The sequence below is a fragment of the Passer domesticus genome, chromosome 1 (genome assembly GCF_036417665.1).
Source record: "Passer domesticus isolate bPasDom1 chromosome 1, bPasDom1.hap1, whole genome shotgun sequence".
NCBI lineage: Eukaryota > Metazoa > Chordata > Aves > Passeriformes > Passeridae > Passer > Passer domesticus.
In genome coordinates, this window is record NC_087474.1 from 124,507,046 (window position 1) to 124,522,393 (window position 15,348).

The 15,348-nt window shown below is 41.3% G+C and overlaps 1 protein-coding gene and 1 long non-coding RNA gene across 3 annotated transcripts in view; one reads left to right on the forward strand and one right to left on the reverse strand.

Annotated features, from left to right (window-relative positions):
- Positions 1–15,348, forward strand: part of RAB2A (RAB2A, member RAS oncogene family) — a 98,744-nt gene that overhangs the window by 48,780 nt on the left and 34,616 nt on the right. Inside the window, exon 1 of one of the 2 annotated variants that reach the window (XM_064387200.1) lies at positions 7,416–7,786. The exons of the other annotated variant lie outside the window; for it this stretch is intronic. Coding sequence (XP_064243270.1) covers positions 7,741–7,786 — 46 coding nt within the window. The 5' untranslated portion in view covers positions 7,416–7,740. Of the gene's footprint in view, positions 1–7,415; positions 7,787–15,348 lie in introns of those variants that run through there. 2 annotated transcript variants of the gene reach the window in all.
- Positions 6,163–7,267, reverse strand: LOC135289486 (uncharacterized). Its single transcript, XR_010352256.1, has 2 exons — positions 6,667–7,267; positions 6,163–6,265 (listed from the first exon to the last, which is right to left on the reverse strand). It is a non-coding gene; the product is annotated as an uncharacterized LOC135289486 (long non-coding RNA).

The window sequence follows — 15,348 nt, forward strand, 5'->3', positions numbered from 1 at the left end:
CTCGTCACAGGTGGCTGTCATTGGTCACCAAGTAAAAACAATTTCACATGCCGGGTAAACAATTCTTCAAATCACATTCCAAAGCAGCAAAACATGGAGAAGCTGAAGCTTCCCTGCTTCTCAGGAGAAACCACCCTGGCAAAAGGATTTTTCATAAAATATGTCTGTGACACGTCATTGTTAAAAAAAATGCAATTACAGTGGTTATTGATATAATCTGAGTTAAAGTTTTAGCAGAAAAGACCTTTCTTAAGTAAAGATGTGGTACAACCCTTCTTTCCATTGTGAACTGGAAATAAGAATTGAAAAATCCCACTTTAACGTGGTAAAGTATAGAACTATAAAAGAGACTCTCTGCCAAAGAGAAACAAGATGAAAATCAACTGTGCCTTGAAGCCAGGCAAATTGTTTTTCTGCTGCAGTTTTTGCCATGAAACATAAGAATACTTGACATCCAAAATTTTGTACTCCTTTGCATCTCATGAGCATAGCAACAAGGTGTTCTCAATAAACATGTAGGAATGAACATCTACATCCATTTGACATCTAAAATGAATGGAATCTGATGGCTTGGGGATGGTGGGGGATGGTGGAGTGTGCTCCACTGCAATTCACTCTCTTGGGGTTTTTTCCCATTCTAGAAGGTACTGTTTACCTTTCTCAAACACTGTATGAATGAATAGAGGCATCTGAATTAAAAGAAAAAAGTCAATACTTGCTCACCGTCTGATCTGTGGAATTAAAGACTCTCTAGCCAACAACAGAAGGCTACAATGGCACAACTTGTGGGCAATAACAGCTTTGGTGTGACCTTCATAGCCTGAAGACAAGTGAGGGAAATTGGGCTGAAATAACCTTAAGATGGCTGGAGTTTTAAAAATAAGTCAATCAAATTAAGCAAAATAAATGCAGAAGCAATGCTGCCCTCTACATCAGCAATAGCTGAATATCAAAGGAGCCTACACATGTATTTTTGAAGTAAAACATCTTGTGATTAAAAATATTTATGATGAATTTTATTCAGTGGAATGCATAATGAAGAAGTACTTAAAAGGGGAATAACTCTAGTTTCATGCTATCTTGTTTTGTTAAATTTTAAGCAATTTCAATAGAAACGTAAAGACGTTAACACAATTTTAGATAAGGTTTATATACAAACAGTTTTGTTAGAATTACCAGAAATTGCTATTACACCTTCTAGAAAAAAAATGTAGGGTAGGTTATCTGCTAATATGTTGTTGGGAAAAGATTATTTCTGTGACACTGTTCCTAATATATCCTCAAATCAGATCCTTTAGCAACTCTGCCGCCTTCCAGAGTCTTAGTTCCATACTTTCTACAACCATCAAAAAACATCAATGGAAAAGATGTGTATGGAAAAGAAAAAAAAAAGTCATTATGGGTAGAAGAGAAGAAGAAAAGAAATTTAAAATTTTATTTTTAACCATTAAATATATCTGACTAGAAAAGTGTACCAAGCTTGCCTACTCCTATTCCTTTTCAAGCAAACCAGGTTCCCTAAAGTTTTATAATTTCTTGCTGTGAGTAAACAGGAAGTCTTCACGTTTACTTTCACTTCTGTGAGCCTGTGTGGTAACTTTAGCTTCCACTTTCTCTTTCTGAAAGCATTGCCAAAACAACTTTTAAAAGACATCTAAAAAAATTCAGAAAAAAACTATCTCTAAAGTTAAAAAATACTGAAAATTTACCTTGATGGCAGTTTAAGCAGGCTTCTGCATGGATCTCTGACATTGTCTAGCACTACTACTCCATGCTTTTGTGAATCTTCTTACACAAGCACATATTTTCTAATGCTCCTGAGAATAATTATTTTAAAAAATCAACATATCTTTTCAGTTAGTTTTTTAGGCATGTCAAGGCTATTTCAAGGATCCTATTGTTTTCCCTAGTTTTGTGGGAAAATTGTATTAAAATTTATCACAGGCTGTCTTATCAAACTGTTTATTACTACATCAAGGCAGTGAAAAACAAGGTTATTTGCAAGGAAAACAGGGTGAAATGATAACAGATGCAAAGGCCATTAATAAATAAACAGGAATGAAGCAGAGGTCATGCAAATATTTCCAGGGGAGAAAGAACTTAAAATATGACTACAGTTGGAAATTCTAGAACTATACTTTTTATTGTACTGCCTTTAGTCTGAAGATTATATTTTGAATACAAAACAAAAAAAAAGTTATTAGAACTGAATTTTCCCAAAAATTACTTATCAATGTAATTGAACTGTAATAAAGCATTGTATAATTACAGTGACTGGAGAAATGTGGCATTTTATTTTCAAAGTTCACTCAAAAGCATTTAATTTAAGCTGTCAGTTAAATACTACACTATTGTAAAGGAATGTTTTTTTAAAAAAATAACTGATCTCCAAACCTCTTTTTCCCCAGATCAAAAGTACCAATGTAAACTGTGCACACATATCCAGCTGTTAGCCAAAGCTCCCTGATCTAGAAACTGCAAAACCCAAGCCACACTTCACTCATAGCTGTGGATTTCTACCTACTCCACTCAGAAGTTTTCTCCAGTTCACCTTAACAGGCTTAACATGTATTTAAAAATTATCTTTACAAAGGTGGATCTTCCTGCAATTTGTCTTCTTGCAGGATCTGCTCTCTATATTTATTTCTATATGAAGTGGGGTCCTATTCTCAACATTTAGAATAAATAAAATATACTGTACATTGTCTTGTTTCTTAAATATAATACAAATCTAATATTAAAATTCACAAATAAGAAAAATTATAGCATACACTCAATGTTCAAAAGAAGGACATGCAGACAAATTAAATGACAGGCGCCAGAAAATAACATTTCCTACTCAGCATCTGTATAGAAAATTTAACCATACAACGGAATTATTTAAAAATTTTAAGCTAGACTAAAGTGTGGCTAGAGGTATACTTCTAACAGTTAAATGATACAACTGTACAAACTATAATTAAAGTGGTTGTATTCAAATGTTATGCCAGAGTTCTGCTTTTGTGTTTTAATTTCCATTGAAAAAATCCAGTCTAATACTTTGCTCTGGAGAGTATGTTGAGCTTTGGACGACTCCAAGCCTCTTCCCTCAATAGTATTTTCAGTGGTAAGGATCCTGCAAAGCCTAAGGCTTTTCTATAAACCCCAAGTGAGTTTGCTAAGTGGAAAATTCAGGTAAAAACTGAGTGACACAGAATAAATAATAACTGCAAGTTACAGTTTTCCAAAGTGTATGCAGAAACTTTCCTAAATTTGCCAGAATATAATCCTGACAGTCATCACAGTGAAATATTTCATCATGTGATGCAAAATCATTAACAGATGAGCAGTCATGATAACATTAACAAAAAAAGAAGAAAGTAAACAAAAAAGTAACAAAAAAAGAAAGTAAAGAAAAACAATCCACTGCAATTCTTCAATACTGAATTACCAATGCTTCTTTTATATCAACTGGTTAATATGGTTTTTTAGTATGTCAGTCTGACTACATGGTAACCTTCTATCAATTTATTAATGCATAACAAAAGAAGATATTAATTTCTCTGGAAAAGGTAAATTTAGCAGGTGAGACATAAAAAAATGAAAAGGACTACCATAGCTGTTTGCATGTCTCTTGTTAGTACTTAACATGATATATGGTACACATAACTTGGAGGAAAATCAATTTTGCATTAATCTCTAGTTGGAGGCATCTCAGATTTGTAGAACAACTGATAATATTCAATAAGGAACAGTCTCTTCTCCAGCAGCAAATTAGCTTGTATTTATCATGGCACAGCATAAGCAACAAATTCTTGCATATTATCCTTGCAAGCCTCTATGAAACACTGTTTCAAAGACTATCCCAAACACTGATTCAAAAACTATCCCTAACACTGATGCAATAACTATCCCTAACCATCACCAAAGCCTGAAGCGCTCCACAGAGCAGCTTGGCTGCCTGGCTAACCAAAGCACAAACAGGCAGGGCTGCCTTCCCTCTGAACTGTCAGACCCATCTGTTGGCTGTCAGACAGCTCAGCCGTGATGTTAAAGGCACCTTCCATCTCGCTGGGCATTCTGCACTGTCTGTACTTTCTCCCCATCAGCAAATCTCAGTTCTACAAAACAGAATTCACTTTTCTTACCAGGTCTCATTCAATCACATCCGGCCAATTTGGCTTGTCTAGAAGTCTAGCAGATCACATAATTTGGGAACCACAAGATCAAAACCCATCAATGAGGTAAACATAATCACAGAATCATGTACTCACAATGATAAAATAGTTTGGGTTGGAAAGAACCTTTAAAGACCATTGAGTCCAAACCCCCCTGCAATAAGCAGGGACATCTTCAATCTAATCAGGTTGCTCAGAGCCCTCTCCAGCCAGGGATGGGACTTCTACCACCTCTCTGGGTTATCTTTTCCAGTGCTTCACCAATCTCACACTAAAAAAATATTCTTCCACATATCTAGTCTAAATCTCCTTTCTCTTAGTTTAAAACCCCTTATCCTATCACTACAGTCCTATTAAAAAATCTGTCACTATCAAACACACTTGAAACTTAACACCCTGGGATGCTGAGGACAGGTTGTCAAGGCTTGACCAACACTCAGAGTAATACCCTTTGAGGCTAAATCGTGTAGGAATCCCCAAATAGTCCTAATGGAGACTTGGAGCATGTCATGAACAAAAACAGAGCTCTGAAGAAAACGTGAGGGACACACAGTTCTACCTCATCCTGCCAGTCACAGGGGAGGCAGCTACAGGAGAGCTCCTCCTGAAAGTTGATACCTGTCTGCATGACTGACTCACAGAGTGAGCTTCAGCCTTCACAACCACAGGACCCTTTGGGAGCAGTGAGGATGCATGGACAGAGATGGGATCCAACTGATGAGGTTATTCAATTTGTTGGTGTGGCTGTGGGACCCAGGATGATTTTGCCTGAAAGCTAATATGAAAAAATGAAAGCTTAGTCACTTCTATTCAGCAGATGACTCTGACAGAGCTAGAACAAGGGAGGGTTCAAAAGCAGATTAGGAGGAGCAGAGCTGCCCCATCCCTAGCAGAGCAACCTTTACTTACACTGGATGAGATCTTATCTGCTTACAGCCTGATCTCCTACAGCTTTGTCTCCAGTGGTTGAGGTCACACAAACCCATGCCAACAGCATGGGTTCAGAATGCCAGCTGAAGGGCTTAGCTGCTGAGGGAGCACTTGAGAAGACTTGTTTTAGTGTGAATTCTTGATTGGGTTTGACAGCTGACCCCAACTGCAGCCTTTCCTTCAGCTGAGGTACCCTGCTCCTTCCAGATGCCAGATTTCATGATCGTAATTAGGGCAAGAAACAGAGACACACAGGGATATGTGAAAACAGAAGCCTAACTTTCATAGGAAGCAAGGCAAAAACCTGCTTCTCTGAGAAACCTCATTCTGGCTAGGAAGTGTTGATTAACAAAAGTATATATTTATTTGCAACTAAAATAATAGAGAAATGGCTCTTTTCAGTCTGGAGAGGGTTTTCAAACTAGGAGAAAATTTCACATGCCACTTTTCAATGTTCTGTCTTGTCCATGCAAGACCTATTCAATATTGTTATGAACAGCCTGGGTAACAAAATGGCAGAGATAATATGAAAAGAGAAAAAAATCTGAGTGGCCATGATCAAAATTATTGAAATCTAGCAAGAGGAAAAACAGTGCTAATAGGGAAATACCAAATGTATGGATACATTTGAGTAGTAACTGTTTAGAATAGGGATCTAGTATCAAAAATTAAATTCAGATGTTGTTGGTTAAAAAAAAAAAAAACACAAAAAACAAAAACAAAAAAAAACCCCCACCACATTCAGAGAGGGCCAGGACTGGAGATATTTGTTTGCCAATTTTGAGATGATGAGGCTGGTTAGAGAACTGCTGTTTTGGGCTCTACACTTAATAAATAGCATTGAGAAATTAGTTGAGTACAGAGGAGAAAAAAAATAGGACGCAAACACCTGACAAGTGGTTAGAATTTTTCATGTGGAAAAGGTAGATATGTTTATAATATATAAAGAAGCTCCTTCCACTTTGTAGTTGTTGGGGGAGGCGGGTTTTGCACATCCACAGTAGACAGGATTTTTGTTGTTTTTTTTTTTTAAAGCTTCATTTTGGGTTTCAGGTCATGAAATATGACAACAGGATTTGGCACAATAAGCTTTATTGAAGGTTTTTACAAGTTGGATGCACATCTGTTAGAAGCCATGTAGGTCAATGTTGTCCAAGCTGTTGACCACAAATAAAAACCTGTACAAAGTCAAAAGACAGGCACCTTTTACTCCCATTCTACCAGGCAGAAGGGGAGTAAAATGTCAGTTTATATGAAGAATGTGCCAATGGCTCTTGAACAGTACCCCTAGCCCACAAACAGCTGAGCTGAAGGGAGTCCCAAAGCATCACCAGCAGGATCTGACTGGAGTGTCCTGCCACGTTTACCCTTGCCAGGCATCTGGTGTCACCTCAGTACAGATGTGATACGTGAGCCAGGCTGCCTTTGACTGCTCCAGCTCCAAAGGTCAGGGTACACCGGACGCTTCATGAAGCAGCTGAGATTATGGAAGACCTTGAAGCATCTTCCAGCTCACCAATCCCATGAAATCATGAGAAGAAAAAGTCCTAAACACCAGCTGTGAATTTAGGTTACTCACCTGGATCATTGCTTTCAGTTCAGTGAGGAAAGACAAAAACAGAAAGGGAAAACACCCTTTTCAGGCCAGAACTCATGTGATGAAGATAAACTTGTACCAAACAGCTCATTGCTGGCTGTTCTCAGAGGGTTTATGCTTTGGGCCTCTCAATTTAGGAAGGACATTGGGGTGCTGGAGCTGGTTCAAGGAAGGGCAACGAGTCTGGATTATCAATCCCGTGAGGAGCGGCTGAGGGAGCTGGGGTTTAGCCTGGACAAACGAGGCTTTACAACCCCCTGAAAGGAGGTTACAACCAGGTGAGGGTCGGCTGCCCCTCCCAGGTGACCAGCGACAGTATGACACGACATGTGTCAAACTGTGCCAGGGGAGATTAAGGCTGGAGATTAGGAAGAACTTTTTCACGGAAAGGGTGTTTAGACATTGGGATGGGCTGCCAAGTGAGGCGGTGGAGTCACCGTCCCTGGTAAGGAAAGACTGGATGCGGCACTCATGGTGGTGTTTGGTCATGGGTGGGACTCAACGACCCCAGAGATCTTTCTCAGCCTGATGGGTTCTGGACTCAGGGACAGCAGCCCCCCAGACCCTCAGACCCGCCGCCGCCGCCGCCGCCGCCGCCGCCGCCGCCGCCGCCGCCGCCGCCGCCGCCCTCAGAGCCCCGGTGGCGAGGCCGAGGCTCCGCCCCGCGCGCGGCGGGAGGCGGCCTCGCGCCTCAGCATTTCCGGGTCGGAGGCGGGGCGGCGTGAGGGGGCGGGCGCTGACGTTGCCGGAGGGTCCGGGGGCCGCTCGGCGCCTGTTTATTGTTCTCGCCGCTGCCGCCGCGTTCTGGCTTTCCCGGCGCCCGCGGGGCCGCGGCGGGAGGGAGCGAGGGAGGGCGGGCAGCAGGACCGAGCGAGCAGAGCCCCTCCGCCAGCGGCGGCGCGGGGGCGGAGGTAGGAGGGAGCGAGCGGGCGGAGGCGCCGCCCGGGGGCCGTTAACCCGTTTCCGCCTCTCCGCAGCGCGAGCCCGGGCGGCGAGCGCGCGCGTCACGCCGGAGCGAAAGCGGGACAGCCCGGGAGCGGCAGCCCGGGAGCGGCCATGGCCTACGCGTACCTCTTCAAGTACATCATCATCGGAGACACAGGTGGGTGAGCCCGGCCCGGGCCGGGCCGGAGCGGGGCGGGAGGCGGAGAGGAAGGCCCGGCTCCCCGCGCCCATTTCCGCAGTGTTGGCAGTGCCGCCGACGTGGTGGCTCCGCGCGAGGAAGAGGCGGTGTCTCCCCCCCGCCTCTGCGCCGGGCCCCGCCCGCGGCCTCGGCCTTGTCTCCCGACGGCCTTGGGCCGCTGGCAGCCGCCTCCGGGCCTGGCTGACGGGCCGCGGGGCAGCTCGGGCTGTGTCACGGCCCTGCTGCGGCGGCAGAGCGGGCCAGCCGAGACGGAGAAGGCGCTGTCACAACGAAACTTAGACCTGGGTAGTGCCCGTGGTTTGCAGCCTTGTGGCAGCGAGGCCGCACTCCTCCCCGCAGTTTTGTGATGAGTTTCTGTCTTATTGCTGCGAGTTTCCTTCAGCTCAGGCTGCAAGGATGCTCTTTCCAGGCTCGGCTGGAGCTGTTGTAGCAAACTGTATGAAGACACGCTGTCCAAGGAGAATTAAAAGCCCTAGCTCTTCCAGTCTAATTTAAAGCCATTTCTTTTTTATGTGTATGTATGTACTCACACCACTGCTTTTCCAGATGTGTCTTGTCACTTTCTAAAAACTTACTGAATCATAGAATGTCAAGGGGTTGGAATGGGGCTTAAAGATGATCTAGTCACAACCCCCTATTATGGGCAGGGACACCTTGCACCAGACCATGTTGCTCAAGACCCCATCCAACCTACCCTTGAACATTTCTCAAAAACTTACTCCATTCTGTTTGTAACTGGCTGCTGTGCGACAAATAATAATGCTTACAAATGCTGTTGTTGTAGCCATATGCTGAGAGGAATTGCTGCTTGAAGCCCCTTTGCCAATAATATATTTTATGCTTCTTCGGCCTAGTATGGATGGGAGCAGCATACTTTCATCAAACTCTTGTCAAGACAAGGTGGCTCACTTAGTTAACCATTGTGCCTGTGAATTGTGTGTTTTCCTTGTTGTTTTCCTCATACCTGTCTAAATACCTTATTTCATAAGTTAGATGACACACCTGTTTTTTTAGGTGCTATTCCGGGGGTGCCCTCATAATTGTACTTCATACCTATGAACCAAATTATCTGTTGGTGGAGTATAATTATACATTGTAGTTGCATTACACATGAGGTTGTTAAATACACTGGGTGCAACTACTCTGTGACTTTTATCTGCTTTTTAAATGTACATTTAAACTCTGAAAGCTTTTTTAGGCTTCTGCAGTAGCAGCTGTAGTACAGGTGAATCGTTAGAAATATATCACAGCTATAATGACCATGTTGAAAGCCTTAGGCTGTAGATGATAACTGAAAATTCTGATTTTTGTTCAGTGTTTACTTGAGTGACAGTTCATCAAACTAGGACAGGATATTACCTGTGCAAATTCAGGAGAAGTAAGAAGAGGTTTGTCAGGTTGGGGTGATGCAAGATGGTAGTGCACAGTTCAGAATGACAGTTCAGAACAGGTGGCCAATTCTGGTGCATCTCTAAAAACTGCAGTCACTAAAGTGGTAGACTGCAGCTTACAGTTGCTTTGGTATATTGATTGTATACTGATTAAACTTTTACAAAGAAATATTCTTAGTGTAAGGGTCTGTGCTGCACTCTTGAATTTGAAATGTTGCTTGAAATGTGAAATACAGAATGGATGTGTCATTTCTGAAGTTGTTGCAGCTGCTTAAGAGCCAAATATCAGAAGAGTAAGAGAAAGGGAACACAGAGGAAAACGGCTCACAAATTTACTGTTGGCTTTTTGGTTAGGTTTTTTTTAATTCTTGTGGCTTGTATTCTTGAGTTGCTACAGGAAGTTAATTAAAACTACTGCAGTGATTATTCTTGAAGTGAATTGAATATGTCAGTAGTGGCAAGTTGGTTTTGCTTTTGTTTAGATCTTCTGTGAGCCTTTTAAGTATTCTAATAGAGCCAATTTATGTTGTGCACAGTTGCCAAGATGATGGTGGTAGTCTAGGTATTACTGCTCTTCCTCAGATGAAGGTAATTAAACTCAAAGTTCTGACAATGGACATGAAGAGTGGATGGTCACTGTCCTCTTCAGTTCCTGTGGTGGTTTCACACAGTGTTCCAGCCCGTGAAGATATGCCACTGGCCTTGCAGGCCAGGTAGATTTCATAGCAATCAAGAAGTTTGTTTCTGGTATTTGATTTAGAGTCTTTGGAAATGCCTCAGCTGCCTGGTGACTCAGCAGTTAGTTGTAAACAAACTGTAGGAGAAAACTAAGAGACTCAGCTGAGGACTGGTGTTAACATTTAGCTCCTCTTTGAGCACCAAAAAACAAAGTAGGCTGTGCGATCCGTAAGCAAAGCAGTGAAACCCCCTTGGCGTTATACAAGACGCCTGTATGTGCCTTCTGTGAATTGTGTTTCCACATGCTTTCATCTGCTTAAACTCAGGAATTCAGGATGATCTCAGCCACAGAGACTGACTGTGCAAGACTGCCTTGTGCTCAACAGTTCTTGTCCCTTTACATTCCCTATTTCATTGGTCATTGTCATTCACTGACTTTTTTTCTTTTTCTGGTAGTTCAGGCATGGTAGCTTTATGAACATGGGTTTGCTTCTAATCTGATTCTTAACTGTGTTTTTTTAATATATAAAAATGGTTTTCTGTATAATGGGCAATGGTTTAGGATCTAGTTAGTTTTTTGTTATGGGAGAGACCTGAAATGACATGGCTGTATTCCAGGTACTAAAAAGAATTGCCATAAATCTGTGTGGTTTTTACATTGTAGCAGTAGGACTGTAGCTATGGAGTTTTAAGAGAAAAATACAAGTAATTCTGACTACCGTGAAAGTTAACCAGGAAAAATCCTTTGATCTGGCCATTTCCAAAGCATTATAGGAGGTGGCAAATTAATTTAGAAGCATGAGTGGTGCATGCTGCATAGGGCTGTACCTCTGAGACCTTTGCCTTTATTGTTGATGGTGTCTTTGATTTTGATTGCCAGTAGGAGTTGGTGTCTTCATCCACTCTTCCCTATACATCTGCCTTTGGCCACCAGTTGAAGTTGAGGTGGGCTTTGATCTGAGCTAGGATAAATGCTGAGGGCATGTGAGAATTCTCTGTGCAGTTGGTGACTGAAAGTCTGTAATTTTTTTCTTTTAGGTCTTTTTCTGTATGGTGGTAAAATCTTCTTTACTTGTATGTTTGTTATCATCAATGTACCATATGGAAATAAACTGGGAATGATAACAAGATTTCTGTGAAGATGAGACATGGAATATTTTTTTCAGAATAATACACATTAACCAGAATTTTCCTATATTAGAGTATGCTTGCTAGATTCCACCAGAGAATGCTCCAAAGTTTAGGATACCTCAAGTACTAGTCTTGTAACAGTCAAATTTCTTGCTAGCAACATAACTTGTTAGTTGTAGCCTATCTCAGTGTCTTTTTAGGATCAGTGTTGCTGCATTTTCCATGAGCAGGTCCACCTGCTTTTCTTAAATGTTACTGCAGCAACTCGCTGAGCTTTTTGCATAATGGACTTTCACTCACCTTTCCATTTCATCAGACAGTTGCTGCTCCTAGACCAAGAGTGTCTCAAGTTATTCTTATGAGGAGGTGATGATGAAAGAAAATACAGTTGCTTGGTGATCTAATTCTCACTCTGTAAAGTAAGCTGTCTAGTCAACATTTCACTTGTCTAGGAGACTTTCAAATGTTGAAATTAAGCAATTGAATTTACTTTATTTTTCAGTCCTCTTTGTGAAATACTTCTAGTGTCGCTGCACTTTGCTCTGGAACAGCAGCTGTTGTTAGCTAGTGATGTGTATGACCAGAGTCTTTTGCCCTTATTTTCTCTAAGTATTTAGTAGTACTTCTTGGCTAAACTGGTTTTCATCTCACCAGAGCTGGCATTAATATCCTGTGATAGCTGGAGAACTTGTTTGTGCTGAACACCAGAGTGCTGGTGTGTACTAGTTATATCTTGCTTTGAGACCCTTTCAATTATGCTTTAATCACAAAAGAGCAGATATTAGGTGTTGTGTAAGAACATCCTCTTAGCCTCTTAGAAGTTAACAAACTGTTTGTCCGTACAAATGGTTTCATGAGGCTACTAGTGTGCACACTTCTACTAATTCTTAACACTTTCTTTAAAAGAAACCCCAGACACCTTGCCACTCAAAAAAAATTCTCCAATTTCATCTAAAACCATGTTATTGTGAATAGCTGGCAGTTTCTAAGTGGTTTGTGACCATGCAGAACATGAAGAAGCTTTTTTATAGACTCAAATGTAGTTTGATTTTGTTTGGAAGTAATTTTTCCTTACTTTTAAAACATAAAATTAGCAGTGGAGCGGTGCCATACAAACTGAAATATGGTAAAGCTGAACAGCTCCTTTAACTTTGTATGCCTGTGCTAATTGTTATATAGAAAGGAAAAAATTGCATCATTGGCTTCAAATATGCTATTGAAAATGTTTAAGTCCTGAAGCTGAATCAGGTTTAAAAGAGCCATTTTTATTACTTTTCCCACAATTACATAGGCAGCATGAAGGATTTTGGAGGTTGTTTTTCTTCTGTTCTTGTCCATGTTTACATTTGTATGTGAACTCCCTTTGCTCTTTATGTGACAGTTTGAAATTTTTTAATTTGTCCTTCCAATAAATTTAAATAAAGCTTTCCCACTTGATGGTAGAGTTCTGACTAAGACATAACTGACTGAGAAGAGGTTAACAAAAATCTTTGCTTTTGGTTCATGTCTTGTTATGCCTAGCCCATGAGAAGATAATACTGCACTTTCAAGAATTTGATAAAGCTGCTACGGTTGGAAAGGGAGGAGAGAGGGAATGAATTGCAGCCTGTGATACAAAAAGGACTTATGAAACATCTGGAAGCTCTGCAGGCTACTTGAAAGAACTAAAAGTATTTCATAAACCAGGTTAAAGGTGTATAGATCTTGTGACATTTGTAATGTGTAATTACATGGCTAAAATCAAAGTTAGTTTTAAAATCTGAGTTCTTATATATATCATCTAGATAAGAACCTATTTTTATATATAATAATTATATATATATATATATATAATCTTGCCTATTATTTGAAACTGTGTTACTCTATCTTTAAGATTTGTTTGTTTTTGTAAACGAAGGTAAGAAAGCAAGAAGCTTGTTTCAGCTCAGTTGTTACTGTGGCACTGGTTTCATGGACATCCAAGGTGGCATAGTTGGTTACATGTGAAAGAGGGAGTTCTTGCTCCCCTTACTGAGTGGTGACTTTGATAGTCTGCCATGATCTAAATCCACCCACTAATGCAGTAGAAAACTACCTTCTTTTTAGGTTAGCTTTTCACTTAGTGCCTGAACCAGGTGATTTGGCCTTGTGGTCATGCTTTCCACATTCTGGAGTACTTTCAAGGAAGGAAACTGGATCTAGGAAGATTAGTGGGAGCAAGATATCAAAGGGAAGTAGGTCTTCATCTCTGTGTGTGGTGGACTGATTGATCACCATCAAGTACAAGAAAAACATTTCTCTGAGATTGTTGAATTAATCCAGGGTTTATCTGCTACCAAAATGAGTAGACCTCGTTACCTCTTCTGGTCTCAGCTATGAGCTCTGCTGCTTCTGAGCTCTCACAGTCACTGCTTGTGTGATCCTTCAGAGATCCAGCTCAGCTCACAAAGGTGATTTGAAAAACAAAACTAAGCAAATAGTAGGTATGCTTAAAAGAGTGCCAGAGCTCTTTTGGGTAAGGAGGTGGAGCTGTGTGGGAAGAAGTGAGTCTACTCACCAGAGACAGCAGGCAGATTAACATAGGAGATTTTTCTTTAGCATTCAGTTTTTATTCCACGGTTTAGAGGACTACTACTGCAGTTCTTTTCCTCTGTCACCTTTCTGGGGCTGTACTGGTGCTCAGGTGAGCAAGTAAAGAAATTGTTAACCTCCCCCTACCCTCTTTTTTGACGCATTTTTAATTTTGAACCAAGTCAGCTTTTCAAGGCAAACATCAGTGAAAGGAACACTGAGTTTTGTCCGGAGGTAAGAAAAGCCTGGAAGTTTTCCTCATATTCAGTAGTACAGACCTGAGTCTGCAGCCAGTAGCTGAACTTTCTTTGCCCTATTCACAGGGAATCGAGAAGGAGAGAAGGAAGCAAGTCAGCTCTCTTAGCCCAAGACATGCTCAGCTGTACCATCACCTGTGCTGTGGTTCCAGAGCTGCTTTTCTTTTAAGTCCTACGATGCAGCCTGCTACTGAAAAGAATAACCATTCCCTTTGCTATGTCTTTTGTAGCCCTAGTCTCATGCACGTACTGGTGTTTTGGATGAGTGCAGTACTGTGCTGGATCTGTTTCTTGGTGTAGCTTGTTGAGTGAGAAGGGTGGCTTTGCTGTGTTGAAGCTGGGCCGAAGTGGACAACAGCAAAGTTCTGGCAATGTCTAAGCAAACGGACTGCAGAGTTGCACCCAGATTAAGAGGAAGCTCTTAAGGGAGGTAGAGGAATTTAGAGAATCAACTCAGTCTGCTGGTTCAGAATTTAGAGCTGGAGGGTAAAATTACTGTTGCACAAGTTCTATTCCCATCATTGATGAGTGCTAAGAAGCAATGAAGGGATCCTTAAACAGGCACTTGCAAAGAAGCAAGCTGCCTTCCCTCTGAGCACATAATCCATTGTTTTCATTTGTTCCTAAGCAAGAGCTTTTGTTGAAGTGTATCCAAGCTCTCTCATATGAAAACACTAGATTTTTTTTCTGGGGTGGTTTATCTCAAGCTATATTAAAATAATTATGGCAGTAAAATAGAGAATGGGTTAATAATTAACTGAATCTATCCCTTTTGCATTCTGCAATTGATTGTCATCAAGATGTTCTCAGCTACCTCTCACAGTGCCTGCCTCATTTCAGGTGTAAGATTTACAGTGCTAAGTGAACAAGATACCTGGTAAGCAGCCACTGTTCTCAGAGTTAACTGGTGTAGTTATTTTTAAACCACCTGCCTGCCATTGAATTAGCTGCCTGCAGCTGTTAACTGATCTTTGCAGCGTCTGTTTATGTCACAAGGTGGTAAACTACTCAGGTGTTCATATACAGCTCCTGTCTCTGATACATGTTCCTGTCTATGATAGGGGAGTTAGCTCAGGCCCTGGAAGTGATTTGGGCTACAAACTCTTTTCATAAGAACATTTGTGATACAAATGTGCAATATCTTAAAACCATAAAATTAAAATGAAACCTGTATTTCAGTCAACAGCCATACAAAACTTAGGGACTTTCAGATGGGGATTTTTGTAGGAAGGTTCTGATCTAGCAGGAATGGCATTAAAGAGAAACTAGTTATTTCTTCTGTGTGAGCCCATCAGTCTGCAGTCTGCTTCTAAAAGGACTGCTATGGAGGAGTGGCTAGAGGTGCCGTCATCTTGTGCCAGTCTGAGACAGGGCCTGCATCAAAGGGGCTGTGCTTGTCTGTCATTTTCACTCTGCTGAGGCTAGTGTTTGTATGCTCAATTCAACTGACTCAGTCACCAGCCTTAGAAGGAGAAGAAATATCAGATTGCCACTTGAGAACTAGTGCTGGAAT